Source organism: Natrix helvetica (genome assembly GCF_964273705.1).
Source record: "Natrix helvetica genome assembly, chromosome: 6".
NCBI classification, from domain to species: domain Eukaryota; kingdom Metazoa; phylum Chordata; class Lepidosauria; order Squamata; family Natricidae; genus Natrix; species Natrix helvetica.
Window position 1 is genome coordinate 8,452,555 of NC_138553.1, and position 22,142 is coordinate 8,474,696.

General features: G+C 41.7%; 1 protein-coding gene across 12 annotated transcripts in view; it reads right to left on the reverse strand.

The window, feature by feature from the left end:
- The window catches only part of SOX5 (SRY-box transcription factor 5), a 973,495-nt gene that overhangs the window by 43,431 nt on the left and 907,922 nt on the right, over window positions 1-22,142 (reverse strand). For all 12 annotated transcript variants that reach the window (XM_081957811.1, XM_081957805.1, XM_081957814.1 and 9 more), the window contains one exon: window positions 14,186-14,358. In XM_081957811.1, coding sequence (XP_081813937.1) covers window positions 14,186-14,358 — 173 coding nt within the window. The remainder of the gene's footprint in view (window positions 1-14,185; window positions 14,359-22,142) is intronic.

The following is a 22,142-nucleotide window of genomic DNA, read 5'->3' on the forward strand; positions in this document are numbered from 1 at the left end:
GACTACCGCATTTTTCAGACTATAAGATGCACCAGAGTACAAGATACACCGTGATTTTGAAGAGATCTGATTTTAGAAGAGATCTAAGATTAAATTTTTTGAATTAAAAAAAAATGTTTTTGCACTCTGCATGCCTCCCAAACCCTCTGCCCACCTCACCTTTTGCAAAAGAAAAAAAAAAAAGGGGGGGCATTCAGACCTTTGGGAGGCTTGTAGAGCGCTCCTGAGGGCTGGAGGGGGCCAAAAACTAGGAAAAAACGACCCATTTTTGGCCCATTTTTGCCCTCTCTAGCCCCCCGGAGCACTCTGGAAGCCTCCTAAAGGCTATGCACAGCTATTTTGGTGAAGGGGGTGGCGTTTCTGGAAGCAAAATAATGCTGTATTCAGTGTATAAGATACACCCAGATTTTCACCCTCTTTTTTGGGGGGGGGGGGGAAAGGTGCGTCTGATACTCCGAAAAATATGGTACCTGTCTTGATTGCAAAAATCCAGCATGATTCCGTGCAAACCAGAGGTGGTATTCAGCCAGTTTTCTCCAGTTTGGGTGAACCGGTAGCAGCATGGGCGCTCACATTTGTGAACCGGTACGGAAGGTAAGTGAATCCCACCGCTGGTGCAAACATCATAAAGAATAAGCAGAATTCAGAATTTAGACATGCAAAAATCCCAGCTGTTTGCCAATTCTAGCTACTGGTCCATATTGGCGACCTGAAGAAGGGCTGAAAAAGAAATTAAAATAAAAGTCTCTATATTGTTTCATTAAATAATGAAATAATATATAAATAATCTATGTGATGCCTAATCGGATTTTAGCGGTTAGGAAGCGCAAGCCTTAGGGAACCTCTCCCAAAAACTAACGCACTGAAGTAAGAATGGAAATACACAGAATTCAGTTTCCTAATGTGGATTTTTTTAAAAAAAACAACAACACATTTTTAAAGATGCAAACTGATTGATCTGTAGTCTTCATCAGGCACTATGGAGAAGTAGATCTTTGCAGCTTTAGAAAGGGTAAAGCAACATATCTGTAACATGCCCAAGCTGTATTTCTTCTGGGTGTTAACTTGCACTATTGGAGGCAGAGTGACTTTTTAAAAAAAAGTTATTTTTGTTTAGATACAGCCAGTATCAAATTAGAATTAATTGGAGGTGACAATTATAAATACAGCCGTGTCCCCAGGTTACCAAGAAACCAGAAAACACAAGTCATTCACATGTTTCTTGCATGGGCTGAAACTTGTCCAAGAAAAGTAGAGAGGTTTTTTTTAAATGTCTTATTAAATTAAAATACATTTCAGTCCAAGCTGTATTAATTATGCCTGTGTATTTAAAATGACAAGACTTTCCGTCCTCCAGCAAATGATCACAAGGAAGCAGCTCAATAAAGCTAAGCGTAATTCTCCATTTCGTTTTTGCAAAGGATTGATGTTTTAAGGGCTGATCACACAATTCTTACCAGATCATCAACATTATTGTCTTTTAACAACCCCCATAATCCTTTGCTATCCAATTGCTGTTTTGGGGCTTTAGGAGACTTTCTTTCATTCTATTCTATTCTATTCTATTCTATTCTATTCTATTCCATTCCATTCCATTCTCTTCATGTTCTCTTCATCTCTGTTTCTGTTTCTATTCTAATTCTGTTCTATTCTAATTCTATTCCATATTTTCTTTTCTTATCTATTCTATTCCTATTCTATTCCATATATTCCATTCTATTCCATATATTCTATTCTACTCTACTCTATTCTGTTCTATTCTAATTCTATTCATATCATATTCTATTCATTTCTGTTTCTGATTCTATTCTATTCTATTCCATATATTCTATTCTATTCTATTCCATATATTCTATTCTATTCTATTCCATATATTCTATTCTATTCCATATTTTATATTCTATTTTAATTCTAATTCTAATTCTATTCTATTCATATCATCTTCATCTTCTATTCATTTCTCTTTCTGATTCTATTCTATTCCATATTTTCTATTCTATTCTATTCTTTCTATTCTATTCCATATTTTCTATTCTATTATTATTCTCTTCTCTTCATATTCTCTTCATATTCTCTTCATCTCTGTTTCTGTTTCTTTCTATTCTATTCTATTCAATATATTCTACTCTATTCTATTTTATTCCATGTTTTCTTTTTTAAAGTTCTTTTTATTTTAAAACAAACAAAAATATACATTAAAAAAATAACATCAGTTACATATCTATTTAGCATGTTGTTTGGTCACAAACATTTGTGCATCACCACTTTCAATTACATATAAAATCAGTAGCTATCAGCCCAATATACATTAGTATATTGATTATCTTTGTAAATCATATATTCAATTTACTCTTATAATTTCTTCCTTTTGAACATGTATTCTAAGGATTAAATTCATATATATGTTAACTACCTGTCACATCATTGTAAATCTATTAAATAGTAACATATCTTAAGGGTATTATTTATCTTATTTTAATATTTCTTGCAGTATATATATATATATATAAAGGATTCACCAACGTATATTTGTATATCATTACTTTCAATTATATGTAAAATCATAAAATATCTATCAAATGTATATAAATACATCTTTATAATTGTATCTCATATAATCAACTACAATTATTATTTCTTCATTTTAAACAAGATATTCTAAATATTCAATTCATATATATACCAATATTCCATTACTTTGTTATAAATCTATAGAATCTATATATTCAATTCATATATATATATATATATATATATATATATATATATATATATATATATATATATATATATATATATATATATATATATATATATATATATATTCCATTACATTGTTATAAATCTTTAAAATCTATATAAAAGTAATATGTCTTTATAATATCTCCTGTCATATTCTATTATTACAATTCAAGATTATGGTAATTTTATCCATTGATAAAACAAGTCGCAAATCTTATAAAATTGTTCCTCCTCTTGTTCTCTGATTTCAAATGTCAATTTACTCATTTCAGCACATTCCATTGTTTTTCGAATAACTTCGTCCTGCGTTGGTATATTCTCACTTTTCCAATTTTTTGCAAATACAATTCTGGCTGCCATTAAAATATTTACGATCAAATATTTCAAGTCTTTATTGTATGTATCTGGTATAATACCCAATAAAAGAGTCTCTGGTTTAAAATCTATGCGTTTCTGTGTCATTTTTTCCAACCACGTGTGGATTTTAGTCCAATATCTTTTAGCTTCTGTGCAAGTCCACCACATGTGGTAGTATGATCCCAGTGTTCCATATTTTCTATTCTATTCTAATTCTAATTTTATTCTATTTTATTCTATTCTATTCATATCATCTTCATATTCTATTCATTTCTGTTTCTGTTTCTGTTTCTATTCTATTCTATTCTATTCTATTCTATTCTATTCTATTCTATTCTATTCTATTCTATTCTATTCTATTCTATTCTATTCTATCCAATTCCAATTCCAATTCCAATTCCAATTCTATTCATTTTTTATCCCATCCCATCCAGTTCCCTCAGCATTTTTGCTAGGAGGGGGAGGAAAAAAAGCTGCCTCTCAGCTTTTCTCCTCTCCTGCCAGAAAAGAGCGCTCGCTAGCCGTCTCCCCGTGGAGGGGAAGGAATGGAAGGAAGGCGCAGAGGCGCTGGGGCCTTGCCAATCAAAGAACGTGAGGCTAAAGTGAACCCAGATGAGGGCCGTAGCTCCTGTTACTTAACCAAAAAGGCTGAAAACCGAGTCACCGGGGCCAACACAAAGTCATGTGTTAGAACAACAGCTGATCTGTATTAAAGAAGATTAACTCGCCGTGCCACAGCGGAGGGCCCTGGATTATTTTATGTACTTCCCCTGCTATACAAGCCGTCAGCACAATTATTGCCCTGCGAAGTGAATGACTGATCTGTAACCACAGCTAAACAGCAGGCTGCTCAGGGGCCTGGCCCGCCTCACGAAGATGAATTTTCATAGCATCAAAGCCCCTTTAATGGGCTCCCCTGTTCCCAGGCACAAGGTCCCGGGTTTTTTTTTTTTTGCCAGCACGGAGAATTCAGGATGAAGGCTCCCTGTCCAAAAAGATTTGGCCAGTTGTCACTTGACAATTCCCAAGTAGCATGAGGGAGGAGGAGGAAGAGGAGGAGGAGGGGTAGAGAGACGGGACAAAGCAAAGGAGAGATAGGTAGACTGGTCTCCGCTTTGGAGGATTAAAATAAAAATCAATGGGGAGAGAGAGAGAGAGAGAGAGAGAGAGAGAGAGAGAGAGAGAGAGGGAGAGAGAGAGAAAGGGAGACGTACAGATGCTTTCTTAACACAACCAACTGCTCCAACCACCGCCAAATGCAATGCGCTTAACAAATAACAGCAATTTAGCCATGCTTGCGAGGAATAGCTTGAGTCACTTCGCATTAGCATCTAGCTGAGTGTTAAAGTCATTTCTACATGGGGAGCAGAAAAAAAAGGGATTTCAGCTCCAAGCAGCCTTTCAAGAATGCTTAAATATTTGAATATAAAATTCCTTTGTGCTCGCCGCGATTTTGTCTTACATCTGACCAGCCACGTTCTCTCGCCACACAAAAATGGCTTTGCCACTGCGTCTGTGTTGCTTTCTACGGCTTCTCAATGTTTACTCGTCATTCCTCTTCTGTGGCTCCCTCCCCACCGCCACCACCATCACACTCCCCTTCCTCACAACCTCTAAAATTGATCTTATGTAGTGGGTATGATATTTATTATGACAATCCTTTTTTTTAATCTGAAGTGTTAATACCACTTTATAATGCCTTGGTAAGGCCACCCTTGAAATACTGCATTGAGTTTTGGTCACCACGATGTAGAAAAAATGTGGAGAATCTAGTAAGAATGCAGAGAAGAGCAAGAAAGATGATTAAGGGACTGGAGGCTAAAACATAAGAAGAAAGGTTGCAGGAACTGGGTTTAATGAAGTTTAATGAAGAGAAGGACTAGGGGAGACATGATAGCAGGGTTCCAATATCTCAGGGGTTGCCACAAAGAAGAGGGAGTCAAGCTATTCTCCAATGCACCTGAGGGTAGAACAAGAAGCAATGGGGGGAAATTAATCAAGGAGAGAAGCAACTTAGAACTGAGGAGAAATTTCCTGACAGTTGGAACAATTAATCAGTGGAACAGAAGTTGCCTCCAGAAGTTGTGAATGCCCCAACACTGGAAGTCTTTAAGAAGATGTTGGATAGCCATTTGTCTGAAGTGGTGTAGGATTTCCTGCCTAAGCAGGGAGTTGGACTAGAAGACCTCCAAGGTCTCTTCCAACTCTGCTATTGTATTGTATTATAAAGTCAATGGGGAAGCCAGATTCACTTTACAACTCTGTTACTAACTGAAGTGATTCACATTAAAAAGGGTGGCAAGGAAGGTCGTAAAATGGGGCAAAACCAGTGGTGGGTTCCGGATCCCATTGCAACTGGTACTCTGCAAAGGGGCCCGGCGTCCACCACATGAATGATTTGTTCAGACTGAACTGCAATCTGATTTCCACCACCACCACACACACAGGACATTGCCTCAATATGAATTTCGCACCACCATATTTGATAAGTAGCCCATTCATCCCATTATCCAGGTTTTTAATATAAAGGCGGACTAATTCTGGCCCTAAGACCGATCTGAAGGACATAGCAGATACACCATGCAACCGGTGGTGGGATTCAAAATGTTTTACTACCAGTTCTATGGGTGTGGCTTTGTGGGTGTGGTGTGGCTTTGTGGGTGTGGCAGGAGAAGGATACTGCAAAATCCCCATTCTCTCCCCATTTCTGAGGGAAGGTTACTGCAAAATCCCATTCCCTTCTCACCTCACTAACCTGCTTTCCAGCTCCGTTCTCCTGTTCAGGGAAACAAAAGAAGATCAGCTGGGAGGCAGCGGGGGCGGGGCCAGCCTATTTGCCGGTTCTCTGAACTACTCAAAATTTCCGCTACCGGTTCTCCAGAATCTGTCAGAACTGGCTGAATCTCACCTTTGCCTCCAACTCAATGTCTACAACCTATAACGCTGACTCTCTGAATGTGGTTACCTAGCCAGTTGTAGGCCCATCCTTCTTCGGTACCATCCAAACCAAATCCCTCAATTTTATCAAAGAGAAAAATATCACTAACAGAAGAGAAGAATTTATTTCTAGTGTTTGGCAGAACTAATCTTCCAACAGATGTTCAATGGAATTTATAAATAAGTACACAAATCTGTAGGAAAACCAGGACAGACATGGCTAAAAAGATAGGGGAAAGGATGGAAATAATCTTCTAATGGTCAAAATTTATACCTGGGGAGAAAATCAGAAACAAAAGATTTGCAGTTACTTCTGATCTCCCATAGCATTCGGAACCTTGTTCACCTGAATGACTGTTATACAGTTAGTCCTTGACTTACGACTACAATCAAGTCCAAAATTTCCATTTCTAAGCAAGATAGTTGTTAACTAAGTTTTGTCCCATTTTACAACGTTTCTTGCCACAGTTGTTATCAGAAACACTGCAATTGTTAAGTTAGTAGCGTGGTTCAATCTATCTATTTCTCTCTCTCTCCCCCCTCTCCTTTCTTTCTTTCTTTCTTTCTTTCTTTCTTTCTTTCTTTCTTTCTTTCTTTCTTTCTACCTACCTACCTACCTACCTACCTACCTACCTACCTACCTACCTACCTACCTACCGTGTTTTCCCCAAAATAAGACAGGCTCTTATTTTCTTTTTACCCTGAAATAATCTTGGCCTTATTTTTGGGGAGGTCTTATTATTTCTGAGGTGCAGGGGGCAGCGAGCATGGTCACCTCATGGTTGTTATTGTGTTGCAATATTTTTGGGGAGGGTTTATTTTCGGGGGAGGGCCTATTTTAGCGGATTAGCTCAAAAACCCGATTGAGCTTATTATCCGGGAAGGGGTTATTTTCAGGGAAACAGTTTATCTATCTATCTATCTATCTATCTATCTATCTATCTATCTATCTATCTATCTATCTATCTATCATCTATCTATCATTTATCTATCTGTCTGTCTATATCTATCTATCTATCTATCTATCTATCTATCTATCTATCATCTATCTATCTATCTATCTATCTATCTATCTATCTATCTATCATCTATCATTTATCTATCTGTCTGTCTGTCTGTCTGTCTGTCTGTCTATCTATCTATCTATCTATCTATCTATCTATCTATCTATGTATCTATCATGTATGTATGTATTTATCTATGTATGTATGTATGTATGTATGTATGTATCTATCTCTATCTATCTATCTATCTATCTATCTCTATCTATCATCTATCTATCTATCTATCTATCTATCTATCTATCTATCTATCATCTATCTATCATCTATCTATCTATCTATCTATCATCTATCTATCTATCATCTATCTATCTATCTATCTATCTATCTATCTATCTATCTATCTATCTATCTATCTATCTCTATCTCTATCATTTATCTATCTATCTATCTATCTATCTATCATCTATCTATCTATCATCTATCTATCATCTATCTATCTATCTATCATCTATCTATCTATTATCTATCTATCTATCTATCTATCTATCTATCTATCTATCTATCTATCTATCTATCTATCTATCTATCTATCTATCTAAGATGGAAGCCAGTTATATCTAAAAAATACCGACAGTTGCGTCTCTCACAAACTGGACCCTTAAAACACAACTCTGCCATTTTACAGTTAGAATATTTTCAGGATCCTTTTCCTTTGTTCCTGGGTGACAGACCTCCATTTTCAATGTTATGAAAGTGGCAGCAATAAGTCTATTCACATACTCAGCAAGGGGCAGAAAAAGCCATCGTTCGGAAACTTCACAAAGGAGCCTCGGGGGAAAACAACATACAGACACACAGAGAGAGAAATCCAGACCCTCAGATATGGTCTCACTGTGCAGAAGAGAAGAGAATTATAATTTTATTGGGATCTGCTTGGACTTCAGTCCTTGCTTCCTATTGTAGCCCATAATCTTCAGTAGGCAAACGTCTACTGAAGATTATGGCTAGAGTTCAATGCAGGCAGTCCTCGACTTATGACCACAATTGAGCCCAAGATTTCTGTCATTAAGTGAGTTTTGTCCAATTTTGCTTCTTGCCATAGTTCACAAGTGAATCACAACACTATTAAGTTAGTAACTTGGTTGCTAAGTGAATCTGGCTTCCCCACTGACTTTGCTTGCGAGAAGGTCGTAAAATGGGGATTACGTGACCCAGGGACACTGCAACCATCATAATTATGAGTCAGTTGCCCAGTGTCAGAATTTTGATCACATGACCATGGGGATGCAACGATGGTCGGAAGTGTGAAGAACAGTCATAAGTCACTTTTTCTCAATGCTGCTGTAACAACTTACCACAAACTGTCATAAGTCGAGGACTGCCTGTAATAAAGGACCTTATCTTCCCCAGCTTAGATCATGTATTATTATTGTTGTTTTAGTTCAATTGATAATATTAAATCAACTTTCATTTAAACAGACTTGGCATTTCATGAAGATCAGTTGGCCAGTATGAAAAACCAAATGCCCAATCGCTATAGAAATTGGGTTAGAACTAAATCTTTAATAAATACATAATAAATAAATAATAAACCCAACCAGTCTTGCCCAGAGGAATGCAGAAAAGGCACTGATAGGATTAACACCAGGCAATAAACAATATCTTGAACCAAGAAACTACCTACTCACTAAGGTAAAGGTTCCCCTCGCACATGCCTGCTAGTCACTCCTGACTCTAGGGGGCAGTGCTCATCTCCGTTTGAAAACAGAAGAGCCAGCGCTGTCCAAAGACGTCTCTGTGGTCATGTGGTCGGCATGACTGAACGCCGAAGGCGCACGGAACGCTGTTACCTTCCCACCAAAGGTGGTCCCTATTTTTCAACTTGAATTTTTACATGCTTTCGAACTGCTAGGTTGGCAGAAGCTGGGACAAGTAATGGGAGCTCACTCGGTTATGCGGCGCTAGGGATTTGTACCGCTGAAGTGCCAACCTTCGGATTGACCAGCTCAGGGTCTTAGCCACTGAGCCACCGTGTCCTTTACCTACTCACTAAACAATAGCCTAAACAAGGAAACCGGGACACTGGTGCCAATACTGACAGGGCAAGCCACGTGTAGACAGCAAAGACAGCAAACCCTACTCCCGTCTTGCACTGATGATATTACCTAGTTGGGTATGAAACGTCTGCAAGAAAGCATCCAAGCTCAGAGAGCACCAAGGACCCCACAGTTCAACCCTGAGCTATAAATACTCTCCCTTACAGGATTAAAACGTCCAGAACGTATTTTAAACCATATTCTACGTTTAATTTATCACGCTCACGTGCCTTCCTTCCACACAAAAATTTCCCCTTTGTGGTGTCACTATCACCACATGAGGTAAGTTAGGCCAGAAATTATGGCCGGCCCAAGGTCGCTTGATGAGGTCTCGTAAGTAACTGGGGATTTGAAATTAGGTGGGCTAGGAAGAAGTCTGGCATTGTAACTTGTACACCACATGGATTCTGAAATTGAAGAGAAGAGAAAGTAATTACATGGCCTGCTTCTGATTACAATTAGCATGCCTGCTCCAGTCACTGGTTCCCCAGCAAAGGAACTGTGATTTGTGTATTAGTCTATCTCTCTGGGAATGATAAGACCGGCCATTAAAAGCGCAAATCAGAACTGAGAATCTAGGAAGATCCCTGCTGAATCAATCAAGCATCAGTTAAGCCCAGAAGCTCCTTCTCAAAGTTAACTAGAGAGAGACAAGAGAAGTCTGCAAGTAACCCGTGAACTAGTGGTGGGTTCGGCCCGGTTCGGCCGAACCAGTAGCAGCTTGGCGGCCTGGGTCGCTGGAACCGGCAGTGACCCTGGCCTGCCACGCCCCCGAACCAGTTCTCCTACCTCTCTAAGGCGCCATCTTGTTTTTTTGCTTCTGCGCATGTGCAGACCAATTTTAGTTGTACTGCACATTGCACGCACAGCACGCATCAAGCGCATACCCGGAGCGTCCCTAAGCGAACTGTATAAATTTGCCTCTGCCGGAATCCACCCCTGCCGTGAACCTTGTCCCAATGTGACTCCAGACAAGGAAAATTTGGTGCTATGGTGCAGTACTGGTAGTCCTCGCCTTACGACCACAATTGAGCCCAACATTTCTGTTGATAAGTGGGTTTTTCCCGTGTTACAACTTTTCTTGTTGAGTGAATCACTGCAGTTGTTACATTAGGAACACGGTTGTTAAGGGAGTCCTTCCCGTGGACTTCGCTGCTCGGACATTCGCAAAAGGGGATCGAATGATTACAGTTGCATGGCAACCGTCCTAAATATGAGTCAATCGCCAAGTATCTGAATGTTATTCATCCAGCCATGGGGAGGTTGCAATGGTTATAAATTTGAAATGTGGTCGTAAGTCACTTTTTTCAGTGCAGCTGTAAGCTCAACTGTTGTAAGCTGAGGGCTGCCTTTCAATATTTACCGTATTTTTCGGAGTTTAAGATGCACCAAGGTTTTGAAGAGGCAAATTTAAAAAAAAAAACTTTTTGCACTCTGAAGACCTCCCCAAAAAGGCCCGTTTTTCGCAAAAACGGGCCCGGTTTTTTTTCCCCCACAAAAAAGGGCATGCATAGCCTTTAGGAGGCTTAGAGAGTGCTCTTGGAGGCTTTTTTTTTTTTTTTTTTTTTGCAAAATTGAGCAAAAAATGGCCAGTTTTTCACTCATTTCTACCCTCCCCAGCCCCCAGGAGCACTCTGGAAACCTCCTAAAGGCTATGCAGGGCCATTTTGGTGAAAGGGGAAGGGTTTCGGGAGGCAAAAAAAAGCTCTATTCAGTGTATGATGCACCCAGATTTTCAGCCTCTTTTTTGAGGGAAAAAGGTGCGTCTTATACTCCGAAAAATAAAGCAGTTTCAGAAGGGAAGAGGGAAAAGGATTGGCGTCAGGTGGGGAAGGAGTGAAAACGTTTCCTTTCCTTCTGTAGGCTGCTTGACAAAAAAAACTTTCCCAGAAATCATTCCCAACTAGCTTTGTGCCTGTAAGCTTTTGGTTTCTGGCTCAAACCAGAGCCGAGACAAAACTGCCATTAATCAGGGTAGATCTGAATCAGAAAAGGTCCTTATTTTCCCTTTTAGATGTCCCACACCACCTTGGCAGCTGCTATTAAACTATATAAACTAGACATGTTATCTGTAGCGTAAACCATTTCTGCTTTGACCCAAAGCCTCTGTGTTCAAATAACAACTCCTGCTTATCAGTGTATAGACAGTATTCCAAATTATTGCCAAGAACACTAACTATTGTAGCTCCCGTCACTGGCTACTCAATAGTTCTTGCCAGAGAATGCTGTGGGCACGAAAGCAACTTGCATATTGTTTATAATCCTGATTGTTTAATTGAAGGTGAGTCAACAGGCGCAGGCCTTTTCTAAGTTTCCTAGACATCCAATTAATCTTGGACGCGCAAACTAAATATTAGGGTCTAAGCCCTCCAGAGCTGCAATTTGTAAAGTTGTAATCTTGCCTCATTATTACCACAATTGCTGCTGCTACTGCGGCAACCACTGGGCTTATTCCTAAGATTATTGATGATATCAGCACTATCCAAGCACTGTTTCTACGGGTGTTGCTCTAATTAACACAGTCATTAATTCCCCTTGTTATTCTTTCGATGAACTGATCAGTGGGGAATTTTGGAGAAAGGGACAGGGGAAAAAAAAACACCAAACAAATGTATTTTCTCTTTGATTTCTGCCTTGGATATCCAGATAGGACAACTGTTATATTCCAAGCTACTTCATCATTGCTTTCATACAACATTCTAAATCCAGATTAATTTAACTAAACCAGGGGCTCGCAGGAGAAATGATTTTAATTAAACAGGATGAACTGGGCATGTCTACTCTAAGGAAGAGAAAGTCTAGTGGTGACATGATAGCAGCCTTCCAATATCTCACAAAGAAGAGGGGGGTCAATCTAATTTCCAAAGCACCAGAAGGAAGGAAAAGAAGCAATGGGTGGAAACTAATCAAGGAGAGAACCAAGCTGGAATTAAGGAGAAATTTCCAAACGGTGAGAACCGTTAATCAGTTAAATAGCTTGCCTCGGGAAGTTATGGGTGCTCCAGGTTGTGGAAGGACTCGCCTGCTGGAGTTGTGAGTGCTCCATCACTGGAAAAGTTTTAAGAAGGGATTGGATAGCCATTTGTCTGGAGTAGTATAGGGTCTCCTGCTTGAGCACGGGGTTGGACTAGAAGACCTCCAAGCTCCCTTCCATCCCTGTTAGTCTATGTTTTGTGAGTTGCGACCTTCCAAGTCACGAGCAACTTAGAGAGTGGTAATGATCACTTTTATTTTCTTTTTTAACATCATTGCATTTAAAGAAGTACAACAAAGATGATTAGGGGACTGGAGACTAAAACATATGAAGAACGGTTGCAGGAACTGGGTATGTCTAGTTTAATAGAAAGAAGGACTAGGGGAGACATGATAGCAGTGTTTCAATATCTCAGGGGTTGCCATAAAGAAGAGGGAGTCAAGCTATTCTCCGAAGCACCTGAGGGCAGGACAAGAAGCAATGGGTGGAAACTAATCAAGGAGAGAAGCAACTTAGAACTGAGGAGAAATTCCCTGACAGTTAGAACAATTAATCAGTGGAACAGAAGTTGCCTCCAGAAGTTGTGAATGCCCCAACACTGGAAGTCTTTAAGAAGATGTTGGATAGCCATTTGTCTGAAACGGTATAGGGTTTCCTGCCTAGGCAGGGTGTTGGACTAGAAGACCTCCAAGGTCCCTTCCAACTCTGCTATTGTATTGTATTGTTGTCCATCCTTCCGAGGTCGGTAAAATGAGGACCTAGATTGTTGGAGGCAATATGCTGACTCTGTGGTTTCACTTAGAGAGGGCTGTAAAGCCCTGGGAAGTGATATAGAAATCTAAGAGCTATGAAGCGCTATTGTCAAAATACACACTAGGATTTATCTTTGTCTTATATCTGGATATCTTCAATCCATTCTTCTATATCCTGCACGCCTGAATGCAGAAAACCTCCTTTTCTGGATCATCTTTTCAGGTATCTGAAGAGAGTTATCCCGTTTCTGCATTGCAATGCAGTGCCCAGGATCCACTTTGATAGTGTGTGTGTGTGTGTGTGTGTGTGGTAATTTAACAACTGGTTCGCCCAGAATCAGGTTGGCCATGGCAGGAGGTGGGTCCTGCATGTGCAGCAGAGCTGGAGGACGGAGATGGGCTGAGCTGGAGGACACCTCCAATGATGGTCAAATTGACCCTGGGCGAACGGGTTGTTAAATTATTCGAATCCCACCACTAGTTAAAGTAGAGACTCTTAGCAGATAACTGTGTGAATGTGGAGATATGCAGAACGCAGCCCATCTGCCGATATGTTGGCTACAACCATAAAAATATGTACCAATAATGACTTACCGTATTTTTCAGAGTATAAGACGCACCGGAGTATAAGACGCACCAAGATTTTGAAGAGGCAAATTTTTTAAAAAAGTTTTTGCGCTCTGCTGACCTCCCAAAAATCACCCATTTTAGATGAAAACAGGCCCGTTTTGTCAAAAAAGGGCATGCATAGCCTTTAGGAGGCTTGTAGAGTGCTCCTGGGGGGTGGGGGCCAAAAATGAGCAAAAAAGGTCTGTTTTTTGCTCGTTTCTGCCCTCCCCAGCCCCCAGGAGCACTCTGGAAGCCTCCTAAAGGCTATGCACAGCCATTTTGGTGAAGGGGGCGGGATTTCGGGGGGCCAAAAATGCTGTATTCAGTGTATAAGACACACCCAGACTTTCAGCCTCTTTTTTGAGGGAAAAGGGTGCATCTTATACGCCAAAAATATGGTATTTTTTTGCCAACAACAAAGCCAAGAGGGTGGCAGTTTAAAGTTTGATCTAGATACGGAAGAAGAAGTTGCATAAAAGACAATACGGACCCAGAAACGCAGAGAGAAAGACATCAATTGCTATCCTTAAATCTGTCTCCGGGTCAATAAGACCAAGATTGTATTATACCACCATAATATTTAGCTAGAGCTACTGAAAACTTTTTGGTCCCGTCCCCACCCACCCACCCCCCGCCCTTCAAAAGTCAAAGGTGAATTTGGACCGAAGAGCACAACATCACAACCGGAGCTCAAGGAGGGCCTCGGATGCTCACCTTATCTGTCCTGCAGTTGTTTAAACCCAAATTGTTTGCAACCGCAACCTTTCCATCCAGCACCTGCTGTTCTCGCCGAAGCTGTTCTTTCATCTGCCGAGCTTCCTGAATCGCCTTGGTAACAGCATCGTGATCGTTTAAGTAACCTGATGATGTGATGGAGGAGAGGATATCTGGGAAGGAGATAGAAGGCAAGGAGAGGGCATAAACAGGAATATGATGATCGTCAAAACATTCAAATGTTTTCTCTAGCAGCATATGGGTGCCCTGAAAATGACGAGAGGTCAATCTCCTTGCTTCATTTATTTTAACACGAAAACATTGATGTCAAAGAGGGAATGGATGACCGATTGGTACACCAAGGATGGAATGATCTACCCCCGTGTTGCTCAATGTAGACAACTTTTGAGTCGTGTGGACTTCCATTCTCAGAATTCTGGCCGTGCTGGCTGGGGAATTCTGGGAGTTGAAGTCCACACCTCTCAAAGTTATCCAGGTTGGGAAACATGGATCTACTCATCTATGGAGATTCTCAGTCGTCCAAGTCATGGTTGTCCCAAAGGTGTGTTTTTTTCAAGAGGCAACTGGACTTACCGTATTTTTTAGACTATAAGACACACCGGTATATAAGACGCACCAAGATTTCGAAGAGGTAAGTAAGAAAAGAACATTTTTGCCTTCCCGCAGCGCTTCGGCAACACTCTGCAGGCTTCAGCAGGGCTGAGGGAAGGCAAAAACGCCCCTCTGTAGAGGGCTGCTGGGGGCTTAGGGGAGGCAAAAAAGCTTCCCTTTTTGTGAAAAACATCCCATTCTTTTGCAAAAACGGGGACATTTTTGCCTTGTCCCAGCCCTGCTGAAGTCTGCAGAGAGCTGCTGAGGGCTGAGGCAAGGCAAAAGAGCCTCCGTTTTTGCGAAAAACAGCCTGTTTTTGGCAAAAATTGGATTTTGGGAGGCCAAAATGTTTTTTTTCCTCAGAGTATAAGACACACCAACATTTCCAAGCTCTTTTAGGGGGGAAAAGGTGCGTCTTATACTCTGAAAAATACGGTACTTGTTTTTTCTTTAAAGACATTTTGCTTCCCACCCAAGAAGCTTCTTCAGTTCATCTTCAGAGCTAAAGAAACGTCTTGGATGAGATGCGAAACGTCTTCAAAGAAAAATCAGAAAGTCAAGTCGGCTCTTGAAAAAGCACCTTTGGGGCATTGATCTACTCCCATACTTGGGATTAAGCCCCATTGAACCTGGCAGCAAAAAATCGTGTTGCTGGTATTTATTCTCTGGAAACTCAAGTTTGAGAAAGTGAGATGGATGAAGAAAGAAACACTTGACAAAGAGATCTGGAAAATGGTATTTCTTTTCTCTCCCTTACACTCAAATATGTACTTAATCCAGGTGGCCTTCAATTTATGACCCAAATTGAGCCCGGGATTTCTGTTGCTAAGCAAATTAAGTGAATTTTGCCCCATTTTTTTGACCTTTCTGGCAACGGTTGTTAAGTGGATCACTGCAGTTGTTAAGTTAGTATCATGATTATTATGTGACTCTGGCTTTTGCTCGTTAGAAAGTCACAAAAGGTGATCACATGACCCCCGGACACTGCAACCGTCATAAATATGAGTCAGTTGCCAAGACTCTGAATATCGATCACATGACCATGGGGATGCTGCAATGGTCGTAAGTCTGAAAAATGGTCATAAGTCATTGTTTTCTGTTCCGTTGTAACTTGAGCGATCGCTAAAAAAAACCTGCCGTAACTCGAGGACTACTGTACTTCTATGCATTACAAAGAACAAAAAAAGCAATGATTCCTGAAGGTGATGGTTATGCAAAACATCCTGTATTGAATATTGAATAATGAAATGGACTCTTCCGCATTTTCAGAAGAGATCCCCGTTATGCTTGTTTTGAAAATGATCCACTGAGTTAGCCTGAATCAGAATATTCTGTGGCATAACATTTTCACACCGCCTCTTATCAGAGTTTGTTGCAGCGATCACATCCAGAAAGCACACAAAGATAACTGATTTAGCAGGATTCAATAACTTCTTTATATCCATAATAACACGTATGGCATCTATACAATACCAAAAATGGTTCTTCCAATGTGGTAGAAAGGAGAGATTGGTTTCCAGTTTAGTTCAGAGTTCAGACTATTTTTAGTTCTAGCACAGACTCAGAGCTACAGAGCTCAGCCACGCCCGGGCTCCAAAGGGTTTCAATTCCCATTGCCTGACCTTGTTACTAAGCCCTATTCCAGTTCATGAATATACTCTGACACCCCTGAAATCTATAAGAGATATTGAATTTCTCTCATTTTGGCAATAAGCCATTAAAAGAGCCATGGCGGCGCAGTGGTTAGAATACAGTATTGCAGGCTAACTTTGCCCACTGTCAGGAGTTCGATCCATAGTGGCTCAAGGTTGACTCAGTCTTCCATTCTTTCGAGGTCAGTAAAATGAGGACCTAGATTGTTGGGGGTAATATGCTGACATTTGTAAACTGCTTAAAGAGGGCTGTAAAGCACTGTGAAGTGGTATATAAGTCTAAGTGGTGTATGGCTATTATTCAGGGGTGGGATTCAGCTGGTTCTGACCAGTTCTGGCGAACCGGATGCTAATTTTACATCTGGTAGTTACAAGGACTGGCTGGCCCCACCCACCACCCCTCCCCTCCCAGGAGGCTCCGTGTGGCCCGTTTTGGATGCCAGGTAAGGGCAGGGCTCACACAGAGGCTCTGAGAGGGCAAAAAATGGGTGTTTTGGGTTGAAGTTCTGGATGTCTGGAAATGGGCCTGCTTCTTGCCTCCGGAGGCCAGGGGACGCCATTTTTGCCTTCCTGGAGGTTCGAGGAATGCCTCCAGAGCCGAAGTTCTGGAAGTCCAGAAATGGGCCTGTTTCCTGCCTCCGGAGTGCCTCCAGAACCCAGAGGAAGATGTTTTTGCCCTCCCAGCGGCTTGAGGAAACCCTCCAGAGCCTGGGGAGGGCGAAAACGCCCTCCCTGGCTGTGGTGCAGGAGGCCGAGTAGGCCACACCCACCATGGCCACATCCACTCAGCAACTGGGCAGAGAACCGGTTGCTAACATTTTTAATCCCATCCCTGCTATTATTCCTACTCTACAGGCAACTGGATAATCTGCTCAGTGGCTGACTGATGGAAGGGTCCCGGTGATTTAAAGATTAACATTTTTATTTCAGGCTTGAGTTTCATGAACAAAACTCTCCCTTCAGCAGCTGTGCTTAGTGTTAATTCAGTTGGCATTTTGTATCGGTGTGAAGCAAAGGGATGCAAAGAAAATGAAGATCGTTAGCAGAGGCAAATAAGGATGAAATGCCAAACATTAAAAAAAAAATCCCCTAACCCCAAATTAATGGTTTTATGGAAAAAAATAACTGAACAGGGATTTAAACGAAGACGTGCATGCAGGAATGGATATGAAATAGATTCCTTTCTCATTTTGATGCTGTTTTAGACTTTCGGATATATATCCCAGTCACAAGGCATTTCCATGCCAAAATCTATCATTTCCTGGCTCCCAAAAAGGGGCATTTAAAAAAACTGTAAAAGGAAATTGTTTTATATCTGTGCAATAGGTAAAATGAGAGCAAAAATCCAGCTGCTATGAGAAATGTGCACAAAACCATTTCATGCATTCATGCAGATTTGTTTTGAAAACCGAAAAAACATAAGAATACCAAACAAATATACAGATGAAAAGTGAGAATCGGAGTAAAGCTAGACTTAGCTTTAGCTGTGTTTGTGTGTACATGGCTGGATTCCCAAATTGGGCCAAGCTGCAAGCATAATTTGTTTATGACTTAGGAAGTTGTGCAAATCCACTTATGGTTCATTCAGCAAGCCATGCTGAAACTATGATTTAGCAAGCGTTCCTGGTCTAGTTTCCCCTGACACCATCGGGGTTTGTTTGTCCACTCTGACAATTCGAAAAACCAAAAACCGAATAACTTAACTTCTGCCTCTTTGAAAACAAGCCTTGTTCATCACTTCAAATCATGGAAGGATTTGCTTGGCTACTTTTCCAAACTTTATGCTGGATTAAATGACCTTAACCCCACTCATCTATTTATTGATTCATGTTCCATTTTATCCTTTGGAGCATTGTCAAGGCAAGTCTGCCTGCAGCCATGTAGACATTTTTTTTTAAAAGCGGGAATTACAGTACACAAAAAACTTGGCCCTGTAGGAAAAAAATGTAAGCCTTTCTTACATTTCTAATTTTGTTTAACCTGGAGGTCTAATGAGCAAGTAAAGAATACATTTCCATGAAGGGCAAGCATGGGGGCAGGTCAGAAAGTGGTGGGATTCAAGTAATTTAACAACCGGTTCTCTGCCCTAATGATTTTTTCCAACAACCAGTTTGCCAAACTACTCAGAAAGTTAACAAACACGTTTGGAAACCTTGACTTCAGTGGTGAGATTCAGCCAGTTTACACCACTTCGGGAGAACCGGTGCGAACTGGCTGAATCTCACCACGGAAGTCAAGGTTTCCAAACAATCTTTATTACGGTCACAGACAGGCAAAACAGAAAATCAAGATAGTTGGGGGCAACTTGACTTCTTTGTCACCCACTCCCAAAGGACCCAGTCCTCTACTTCGACCCTATGGCATCGGAGGAATGCCATGATGTGGGGTGGTTTAAAGGGCAGAGATAGATGAGTAGGGGGTATTGAAGCATCCCTGTGGTTTGCATGTATGGGTGGGTTGCCATGTGGCTGAATTTTGATAAAGTGACCTTGAGGGGGGGAGGTCACTGCAATGGTTGCAATTTCAGGGTCTGGGCAAACATTCAGTGCAGAGGTGACATTCAGCCGGTTTGGACCGGTTTGCTCAAACTGGTAGTGGAAATCGTGGGTGGGTCTGCCCACCCGCCCCGGTTCTATGCCGTCCTATTTAGGCACATTTTTTTAGGTCGGGCGCATATCCGGAAGATGCGTGCATGAGCAAAGTGCATGCGTGTAACTCAGGGACGTGCGGTCAGGGGAGGCAGGGGAGGCAGAGCCTCACCGCTCTCATCATGAAAAAAAATGGAAAAGGGAAAAGGCGCTGAGGAGCCTCGGGGAATGGGACTGTGCGAGCCGCGGTCCCCTTCATGTTGACTCAGGAAGGCGGGGAATGGGACCACGTGTGCAGGACAGAGAGAGGTGCAGGAGGCTCCTCTAGCCTCAGCCTCCCTCCTGCACACATGGTTCCATTCCCCACCTTCTGTCGGGTTCTGACGCCGGAGCTCATGTTCCAGGGCGAATGCGCATGCACGAGTGGCTCCCTTCCTCGCACTGAGCAACGGCAGGTTTATGGGAAGTTGCTCGCGAAAGCAGAAAGTGCGACAGACTTTTCGGACCGTCAGCTACCGTTTCCCTGCCAGCTCAGTCGCGAAAGGAAACCGAGTCATGGCCGGCGCCTTGTTAAGAATTCCCCACTTTCCTGATGACATCACCAGCCTCACCAGCCATAAACCTCACCGCACGTCACTGGTGTAACTTCAAATGGTTGTTGAACAAATGGTTATTAGCTGGGAACTATCTCTAAGTCCTTTGAGCAAGAAGGCAAGATTCAACACAGCATGGACACAGCACTAAATTAAATAAAATACATTGTGGAAATACATTTCCCTGAATGCATGGGGAAGGTTTATTAATTTTGTCCATGCAACAGAGGAAGCACGAGATAAAAATATGTGACAATATTCCCTTAAACCTCAGAAATTTCTTAATAAAGTGGTCGTTCCAAAGGTGCTTTTTCAAAAGGCAAAGGGACTTTGTTTTTCCTTGAAGATGTTTCGCTTCTCATCCAAGAAGCTTCCTTCACTTCTGAATGAATGGTGGACAGAGGGGGAGGGATACGTCACCATCTATCTCTTGTTTGCAACACAGTCCAGTCAAGTAGTTCCAAGAAGGTTCTACACCCATTTACACTTTTAAAGAAATCCTGACGGCATAGATCAGGGGTGTTCAAACTTGGGAACTTTAAGACTTGTGGACTTCAACTCCCAAGTTTGGACACCCCTGGCTTAGATAAACCTCCAAATTGCCTCAACGGCTCTCAGAAAGAATACTAACGACCAGATGACTGCTAGGAATATACATCCTTCCATCTTCCACCATTCAGTCAGAACTGAAGAAGTTTCTTGGATGAGAAGTGAAGTCTTCAAGAGAAAAAATACAGGAAGCCCTTTTGAAACAAGCACCTTTGAGACAACTGTGATCTGGATCAGGGGTCACCAACCTTTCAGACCTCAGGTACCACTAAATTCATAGTTTTAAATTCCGCGAATCACTAATATGATGTGCCTAATGACCGACTCGGTGGGCGTGGCTAGATGGTCATGTGACTGGGTGGCGTGGCCAACTCAATGTCACTCACATCAAGGGCGCCTTGCTGGTCTCTACTCGCCCCTCCCCTCCCTGCCACTCCTCGCCTGCCCGTCCGGGCTCCTTAGTGTCCCAACAGGAAGCAGTTGTTGAAGCTAAGCAGCCAACCTGAGAAAGAGTTGACAAAACAGCTGGCTCAGTTCAAATTGGATCTGACCGAGAAGGGGGCTCAGCAGAAGCACCTCACTGAGGACTACGGGCATAGGCTTTCCAAGTAGAGGGAAGACCTGTGGGAGTGCAAGGCCAGGTACCTGAGCCTGGAGGCTCAGCAGGCTGAGATGGTCAGCCTGTTCCAAGCCATGGTAAAGTCTCACTGGAATGAGGACCTCCGACTCTTCGGCACCAATGGTGCTTCCCTCCAGCCTTCACCCAAAGCCCCGCACCAGGAGGCTGAAGCAGACCCCAAGTTGGAATTTATCCCTTCCTCCGACCCGCACAAAAAGACCCTGAAAGGGAAGACTCTCTGCAACAACACAAACGTTCATTGCACGTATCTGACCCAGGGGCTGTAGTTTGAGGACCCCCAATTGAGTGCAATATAAAAAAAATTCAAATATTTTTTTCTGCAGGCCACCAAAATTTTCTTGCAGACCATCAGTTGGTGACCGCTGATCCGGAGGACTGAGAATCTTCCCAGACGTTAATAAAGTGGTGAACCTCAGCTAGTAGATAAGCAGGTGTGCACAAACCCAGTGAAAAGCAGTCCTCAACCCACCCCACCTGCGCCTCAGTTAATTCAAGAGAGTTTAAACTCAATCCTCAGTTTGCTAAGGCTTGGCATAATGTTCCTTTCATGCCATTCACACCTGTACGCTCACACCTTTCTCTCTCTCTCTCTCCCCCCCCCACACACACGTACCCACAAGGCCCCACATGCTGAGTTATAGTTTTCGTCAGAGCTGAAATGCTTCGCTTTCCACATGTTACAAAATGCTTGATTCAAAATGCTCTTTTGTTTCAAATCTATCCCTTGGGGTGTTTCATCCCCTTGACTATATCCGTAGATAAACGAGCATTTCTGCATGTGTGCGCTTAGGGATAAAAACCTCCGAGATCTGTTTATGTGCAACGTGCGTTGGAAGTGAAGGCTGCCCGTCGCAATCTCCGTTTTTTCTTCTTATCCTTTGAAAACTAGAGAGTCTTCTTCCTTTTCTCTCTCTCTCTCTCTCTCTCTCTCTTTTTAAACCCCCCCTTTTTTTAAAGCCCTGGAAAAAAAAACTGTAATATGAAATTGACCGGAAAAGAGGCTTCTGTTTGTGACATGAGGCTAAATCTAACCAGATCCATTGGTGAATTATAACAGATGGTGGGGCTGCGAGACAGAAGGCTGCCTCTAATCACAGGGAAAATGACCGGCTTGCCTCAACATGTTTTATAGATTCCAGCAAACTTTACGCCCTAATCCATTTTTAGAACAAAAAACATCTGGGCTATAAATCCTCTAATCTGCCAAAACATGCTATTAAATCCCATGATTTGTTGAAAAACACCAAGATTAAAGAAAGGAAATATAAAATGGCTAACTGCCGTGTTAGGGAAGTGTTATTAATACTCTTTTCTTTTGTCTCA